Source organism: Aplysia californica, unplaced genomic scaffold (assembly GCF_000002075.1).
Source record: "Aplysia californica isolate F4 #8 unplaced genomic scaffold, AplCal3.0 scaffold00123, whole genome shotgun sequence".
NCBI lineage: Eukaryota > Metazoa > Mollusca > Gastropoda > Aplysiida > Aplysiidae > Aplysia > Aplysia californica.
In genome coordinates this window covers 296,416-304,920 of record NW_004797393.1, presented here as the reverse complement: position 1 = coordinate 304,920, position 8,505 = coordinate 296,416, and the positions used below count along the sequence as shown (strand labels likewise).

Below are 8,505 nucleotides of genomic sequence, written 5' to 3'. Positions count from 1 at the left end.
CGGTGGCCCTGGTGAAGAGCACGCTCTTCAGGGCTTCAAACATTTCGAACGGATAGGTTACCACACACACAACAACAACAAGAGCACTCATTTCAATTCATGACATTCACTCACTCATTTATGCCAAATTACTTTTCAGAGCACACCCCTTTCGAAAAGTACGAACAATTTTCTGAACTTACCTGTCTTGAAAAGTGCGACCAAACTGTGCAGTATTTACGGCTAGCCTCAGGTCAAGGTCTAGTCCATCAAAAACGTTCACCACAGGATTGTTCTTAAAGATGTAGCCTCTCTCTTTGGCAATTTCTTCCGACTCGAAGCCAAATCTGTCCGCCAGCGGAACTTTCGCGCCATCGTTTCTCCTCCGGGGGTTTGCGTTGAAGGAGGAATTGGCCGTCCACCCATCATAGTCACTAGTTGAAATGTTGTACCTAAACAACGCAAAGGGGAGAACAAAAAAGAATAAGAAAGTGAACTAAGAACATTATTTGCATGAATACTATGAATTCTAATGTTAACTAAGCTGAGTTAAAATACCTTGAGTCTTTTTTTCTGATTCCTAATTTTTCTTTTTTTTTTTGGTTGTATATTTATCTGTGTTCCAACGCAGTTTAGGAGATTCGCAAAAATTGTACCATTTCAAAATTTGTTAGGAGATCTTATTCTTATACTATAACTCAGTAAGCAAAAAAAAATAAACTCCCCCAAAAATGCTACATCAAGTGTTTACCTCTGTTCTACAAGTATACATATTCTTTTAAAACTAAAGTTTAAAAATGTTTCATGTAGCTTCTATATTACAACTTGCTGTTATCTAATACTTTTTGTAATTTGAAAAAGCAATGGGTCAACCATAAGTGCCAATCTTTATGATCACGATTTCTATACAGTCGAAATTGTCCAAGACAGCCAGCCATTGTCGAGTGGAAAAGTGGTTGTCTTATATATACAGGTGGATGTCTTGCACAGTGTCATTATATGTGAGGCATCATGGAGAAATGAGACGCTCGTCAAAATAACGAGATCCGAGAAATTGGCATTTTTCTGTCAGTTTTGAATTTAAAAAAAATTATTTTTTTTACTCAACACCTTGTATGTCCATTCACAAACACTTTTATGTGTGGATTTATGGAAAAGCTTTGATTAAAAGCACAACTAATATAAATTTGCAGTTTTCAAGGACTCTTGAGCTATCGAAGTCACCAAACTTTGGCAGCCATTTTCTCGCTAATTTTACCACTGAAACCAGATGACCCCACCTCCTTCAATCGCGAATATCTCAACTTCTATTCAAGATAAATGGATATTTTTTTCTTCGAAAGCAAGGCAAATGAACAAGCTTTAAGATGATACCAATAACTCCATATGCCCGAAAATTGACGAGGGCTTGATTCCATCGCGTCGTGACACATATTATAAAAAAGAAAAGGGAGTAAATGGGAAGTAGTCCTTCGTCCATGTGATTGTCTTGGATATGTGACCATTAGAGTAAGTTCGACTAAATCATCAACATCAAAACTGCCGTACACTGACAAAACGCCGTTTTTTTCTCTTCTAAGCAGTTCCGAGAAACAGAGGTTTTATGACAGAGTAAACATTTAAAAATAATAATAGTCATTCTGGAATTTGAATTCTAATTTATCCAAAAACAATTCACAGTTTAAATTTGATTTTTTCCCCCCACACAAATAGGGTTACTGATCAAGCTTTTGATTAAGCAAATAAAGAATTTTGGTGTCAAAAATTTAAAAAAGGCGTTTTGTGAGCTTATGGCAGAAAAGTGATTGTACATTCTCTTATCGTTGTGGCCCATTTATGCAATACCTTATCCTCAAGATGCAGTTCTCATGCTCTACATTGTTCGGGATCGTCCAGTTGAACATGTTGGGGTAACCTCCGATGCCATTTCCCAGATGGTTGTCCCTTGTGAAATCCGTCTCTCTACAGTCAGGGGCTGCAACTCCATGGGCAGGAAACTCTACCCACTGCGGCTTGCGTATATCGCTCTTGATTTTTGCTGGGAGCTCAAACTTCTGTAATTCAGTTGAATTTGCAATAGAAAATATTAACCCTTTGAACCCTAAATTTTGAAATTTGTCAAGTCTTTATCCCTGGACATTTTTCGCAAATTTCATCAAAGTTAACAGTGTTTTGGGGGCACATACACAAAAAGACTGAGGAGAAGAACATGGAGAAATAAACACATCTGTGCACTCCCTTGTTGACCTTATTCCAAGGTGGAAATATTGTAAGACGATGAACAAGAAATAAAGAGAGTACTTTTGACGGAATACACAACTCAGGGTAGTCCGTGCCCCGGTGAACCGGCCTTACGGTATACAGCAAAATATTGCCCAAGCCAAGGCCAGTTTACCGGCCTAACGGGTTCAAAGGGTTAAGCCCTGGGTGTAAAGATCAGTTAAGATAAGATAATACTTTATTGTCCCAGACGGAAATTTTTCTTGGCTGTAAAACCAAAATGAGAGAGTACATGTGAGGCAGTGTAGTGGAATCAGGCTCTCGTCAATTTTGGGGCATATTGAGTTATTGGTATCATCTTAAAGCTTGTTCATTTATCTTGCTTTCAATGAAAAATTTACCCACCCATCTTCAATAGAAGTGGAGATATTTTGGATAGAAGGAGGTGGGGGTCACCAGGTTTAAGAGGTAAAACTAATGAGAAAATGGCCGCCAAAGCTTGGTAAATTCCAAAGCTGGAGAGTCCATGGAAACTGTAAATTTATATGTTTGTGCGTTTAATCAACGTTTTCAGTGAAATCCTCAAAGGAATGTGTTTGTAAATGGACATAAAAGGGGTTGAGCAAAAAAACACAAATTTAATAAAAATCGCTAAGCAGGGAGAAAACTGCTGTTTTCTTCGATTTCATTATTTTGACGAGAGCCTGATTCCACCACGCTGCCTCACATATATTTATTAAATGTATTGATATTACAGGATTAGACAATCCATGAAACATACTGGGAATTAAACACTTACATGACAACCAACTTTTCAGATTTAATCTAGCTGATTTTTCATACTTTTGATACCACAGAAATATTTGTGAAAGGTGAATAAAAACTTTTCAGGAGTCCATTCATCACAAAAAGAAACTTTGATAATTATTTATCAGAAATGAATCTCCAGTCAAGTTAAAAGAACAAAGGTTATTTCAAAACAGAAATATCATATATGCGTCACGATGCAGTGGAATCAGGCGCCGTCAATTTTTAGGCATATGGAGTTATTTGTATCATCTTAAAGGTATTTCATTTGCCTTGCATTTGATGAAAAAAATATCCCTATTTATCTTGAATAGAAGTCACGATATTTGAGATTCAAGAAGGTGGGGTTGCCTGGTTTTAAAGATAGAATTAGTGAGAAAATGGCCGACAAATTTTGTTATTTCCATAACTGAATAGTCTGTGAAAACTGAAAACTTACAATGTTTCTACCTTTAATCAACGTTTTAGTAAAATCCACACGTAAAAATGTTTTTGAAAGGACATACAAGGTGTTGAGCCAAAAAAGAAAAATTCGAAAAAAATTACCAAAACTGGCTGAAAAATACCCATTTCTTATATTTAATTATTCTGACGAGCACCTGATTTTACCACGATGCCTCATGTATATATATGAACAAAGATACTAACCTTACAGTCCTCTTCGTTGTTAGGAAGCTGCACGTTAACTCTGTTCACTTTGAACTTGTCCATGACAGCTTTGGGGAAGACACAGTCCCATTTCGACTTGACGTTCTGGCTCTCGTTTCGGTAGTAATGACACCGGGACACGTCGTTGGTCATGACAGCGATGTCCTGAAACAGACAGGAATCACTTTGACTAATGTTGAAAAACAAGAAATTAAAAAAAATTAATTAAAAAACAGACAAAGATAGAGAAAAAAAATATGGCCTACAATAAATTGTAACCTCAGTGCTTGCTAGTCGTATCTCTATTTTTGTTTTGTTTTATTAAAAGTTTTACGGCACTTGCAACACAATAAGGTTGTGTAAGTGCCGAAGAATAAATGCGTTACAAAAGAGTAACATTTACACAATAAAGAGGAGGAGAGATAAGGACGATAGATGTTTGATAGGAAAGAAGGAGCAAACCACACTAGAACACCCGCCAACCACCAACGTCCTGAAACAGACATGTAATCAATTTGACAAACCGAAAATCAAGAAATTCAAAAAAAAAAAAAAAAAAAAAAAAAAAAAAAAAAAAAAAAAAAAAAAAAAAAAGAACAAAAATTGTATTGGTACATAATATGGCCTGCAATAAATGTCTCCAACTATTTGTTTTAACATTACCTAGTTTCCTATTTTAAGAAAAGAGCTTACTAATATAAACAATATTAAATAAAACAGCATGTTATGAAAAATGCTGATCTTCTATTGTGTAATGAAGAATAACACAAACTCTAAAGTAGATGTTCAATTCGATTTTTGTGTTAGAGTTTTACAGCACTTACAATACAAATAGGTCATATTAGTAGCGAAGAGCAGAGGTGTTACTAAAAGAAAGCAAAACACAGTTTTGAAAAAAAAAATAATAAGAGTTTTGCAGCACTTGCAACTCAAAAAGGTAATAATTTAAGTGCTGATGATTAGAAGATTTACAAGAGCAACAAACACAAAAAAAAGAGGCGAGATTAGGACGACAGACGTTTGATAGGAAAGAAGGAGCAAACCACACCACAGCACCCGCCAACCACCCACAAAAACAGGTCTCTTTTATCAGGATTTAATTCATTAGAAGAAGAACTACCAAAAATAGGTTCACTTGTTTTGATTTAGTGACCAATTTAGTGACGTTTTTGTCATTTTTACATTTCGTACCAAAAAAGGGCCCCGGCATAGTCGGTTTACCCCCCTCTGAGACAAAGAGTTAGTAGTTTAGTTTTAGTAGAGGTTTTACGGCGCTCGCAACTGCATACGGTCATATGAGCTCCAAGAGGTGGATGTCAACAGAGAAGTCCAAACAGGGAATCAGGCTTACTCTGCTCACCTCTCTAGCCTAAACAGCACAAAGTCTGCTTCGACTAAAAGGCACCCCGGAAATAGCAGTTCACAAAAGAGTGACAAACATACAAAAGAAGTAGAGAGAAAATGACGGTAGTAAGGATAACGAAAGAAAAAGCAGCAGTTCCCCCTGTGTTTTATTCTTCATTACACAATAGAAGATCAGTATTTTTCATGACATGCTGTTTTATTTAAGAAGGAGCAAACCACACCAGAGCACCCACCAACCACCCACTAAACTGTCTAATGCCTGCTCTTCTACTGTCCCAACTTCTTACGCCCATGAGCATGACATTGATAAATCAGCCCATTTACAGTTCTACTGGGCTTACGAACATGTTAATACCCCACCTTTGGGAATGGCCTAAAGACACTTCAGTCAGTGGCATTGCCCTGGGGAGGGGGGGGGGGGGGGGGGGGCAAATAAAGAATGAAGAAGACGTGCAGACAACAGCAGCAGAGCAACAAGTCAGCCTTACTCACCACCCATGGGGAAGGGTGCCAGTAGGGGTAGTAGTCTCTCTCCTCCGGACACTCGTAGCCGCGCCTCGTACCCGCGGGGTTCTGTCGGGTGTTGCGGGCTCTCTCCCTGTTGTTCATGTTCTGAAAACAAAGGGAAACAAACAAGACGTAGAGGGGGGGTAATTAAAAATGTATTTATGTAATGACCATCAAAATCAAAATTTCAAAACTGTCTTTTGTTTTAGTAAGAGTTTTACGGCACTTGCAGCACAATAAGGTCATATAAGTGCCGAAGAATAGATGTGTCGCAAGAGAGTAACGTACACAAAGGAGGAGGAGGAGAGATAAGGACGATAGAAGTTTTATAGGAAAGAAGGAGCAAACCACACTAGAGCACCTGCCAACCACCCACTAAACTGTCTACTAGAATGTCTGCTCTTCTACTGCCCCAACTTCTTAAGCCCATCCCCACTCAGGACAACAGACAGAGCAGTTCAGTAAAAAGTAGTCTTCTATAACATTAAAATAATAATAATAGATTGCATTTATATAGCGCTCTATACCATACTAGGATAGGCTCTGAGCTCTTTACACCAATCACGTGATCATTCACACAAGAGAAAATATTTCACAGAAACAAGAAAAACCAGAACCACATAAAGAAGAACTTTCACAACCATACATTAACTAGACTTATATATAGACAAAAGGACAGCAGTAAAAAATATAACAAAAACCTATCAGCACTTACTTTACTAAAACACTATTACTAAGAATTAAACAAATGAGTCTAGAGCAATCACTTACTTAAACGTATCAAAATTTATTATTTCTCTGAGATCCTGCACAAGGTGTTCCAGATTTTAGGGCCGAAAAAAAGATAGAGAAAAAAAAAGACAGTCTGTAGCTCTCACCTGGTCTGCGGTAAATATTCCCTTGTTCCTCTGTCGGTACAGGCACTGGAAGTAATGCGAGGAGTCCTCGTGCATACGGTACTTACGGTCCAAGTCACAGTTGTAGTTCGCGCACAGAGCTGGATTGGTTGGAATTGTTCTGCGTAAAGAAACGGTGCAAGGTTGATATAGTCAAATGCTAATACAGAAATACCCCATTAGGAAAAATAAGAATAAAAATAAGAAGAACAAAAAGAAATGTTCTGAGTAAAAGAAATAGTGAAATGCTGATATATTCAAATACCAATATAGCAATACCCCATTAGGAAAAAAAAGAAGAAAAAGAATTGTTTTGAGTAGAGAAATAGTGAAATGTTGATATTCAAAGCCGCTAATACAACATTGTCCCATTAGGAAAAATAAGAATGATAATAATAAGAAGAAAAGAATTGTTCTGAGTAAAAAAACCCGTGAAATGTTGATATTCTCAAATGCTAATACAACAATTATACCCCATTAGGAAAAATAAGAAGAAAAACAATAAGAAGAAAAAGAATTGTTCTGAGTAAACGAATAATGAAACGTTGATATTCTATCCAAATGCTAATACAGATATACTCCATTAGGAAAAATAAGAATAATAATAAAAAGAAGAAAAAGAATTGTTCTGAGTAAAGAAATAGTGAAATGTTGATATTCAAAGCCGCTTATACAACATTATCCCATTAGGAATAATAATTCAAGTAATTAGAAGAAAAAGAATTGTTCTGAGTAAAAAAAATGGTGTAACGTCGATATAGCCAAATGCTAATACTGAAATACCCCATTAGGAAAAATAACAATATAAATAATAAGAAAAAAAAGAATTGTTCTGAGTAAAGGAATAGTGAAATGCTGATATATTCAAATACTCATTAGGCAATACTCCATTAGGAAAATTAAGAAGAAAAAAAAAGAAGAAGAAAAAGAAGAAGAAAAAGAATTGTTCTGATTAAAGAAATAGTGAAAGGTTGATATTCTATTCAAAAGTTAATACAGCTATACCCCATTAGGAAAAATAATAATAATAATAATAAGAAGAAAAAGAATTGCTCCGAATAAAGAAATAGTGAAATGTTCATATTCAGTTTTAGTTTTAGCAAGAGGTTTAAAGCGCTCCCAACTGCATGTTGATATTCAGAGCCACAAATACAACATTATCCCATTAGGAAAAATAATAATAAGAAGAAGAAGAAGAATTGTTCTGAGTAAAAAAATTGTGAAACGTTGATATTATATTCAAATGCTAATACAGTAGCAATAATAATAACAACAATAATAATAATAACAATAGCAATAATAATAATAATAACAATAATAATAATAATAATTAAAAAAATTTTTAAAAAAATAAATATGACTTCTATAGCGTCCACTCCCTGGTGCCTCTAGGCCTTGCACAATAAAATAAAAAATTCGACAATTTTACAAAATACATGTTTCATGAATACCGGCCCATTCAACGTAGAACAATCCTTTGAAATACATAAACGTGAGGCAGCGTGGTGAAATCAGATCACGCGCACGTCAAAATAATGAAACCGGGAAAACAGGCAATTTTCCGCCAGTTAGGAAATTTTTGTCTAATTTTTATCTTTTGGCCCAACCTCCTTTATGTCCATATAAAAACACATTTCCAGGTGGAATTGACTGAAAAACGTTGACTAAAGGCACAAAATGTGTAAATTTTCAGTTTTCAAGGACTCTCAAGATAATGAAGTTACCAAACTTTGGCGGCCATTTTCTAACAAATTTAACCTCTGAAACCAGGCGACCCCACCTCCTTCATTTGCAAACATGTCGACTTCTACCCAAGATAGATGGGAAATTTTTTCCCCAAAAGCAAGGCAAATGAACAAGCTTTAAGATGATACCAATAACGCCACATGCCCCCAAATTGACGAGTATCTGAGTCCACCGTGCTGTGACACATGATATACACATCGGTAATCTGATTGTAAAAAACACATGCACAAAAAAACAACCATTGCAGCTGCTGATCACTTGTTGAGAGAAGAAAGAATCAATAGTCTCAGAGACAGAGACAGACACTTACACACAGAGAGAGAGAGAGAGAGAGAGA

General features: G+C 36.1%; 1 protein-coding gene across 1 annotated transcript in view; it reads right to left on the bottom strand.

Moving 5' to 3' along the window:
- LOC101856418 (protein DD3-3) overlaps positions 1 to 8,505 on the bottom strand; it is a gene marked incomplete at its 3' end in the record, with an annotated part of 30,271 nt that overhangs the window by 7,385 nt on the left and 14,381 nt on the right. Inside the window, 5 exon segments of the mRNA XM_005096202.3 lie at positions 183 to 431; positions 1,825 to 2,033; positions 3,655 to 3,819; positions 5,512 to 5,631; positions 6,405 to 6,543. Of these exon segments, the coding sequence (XP_005096259.1) occupies positions 183 to 431; positions 1,825 to 2,033; positions 3,655 to 3,819; positions 5,512 to 5,631; positions 6,405 to 6,543 (882 nt within the window).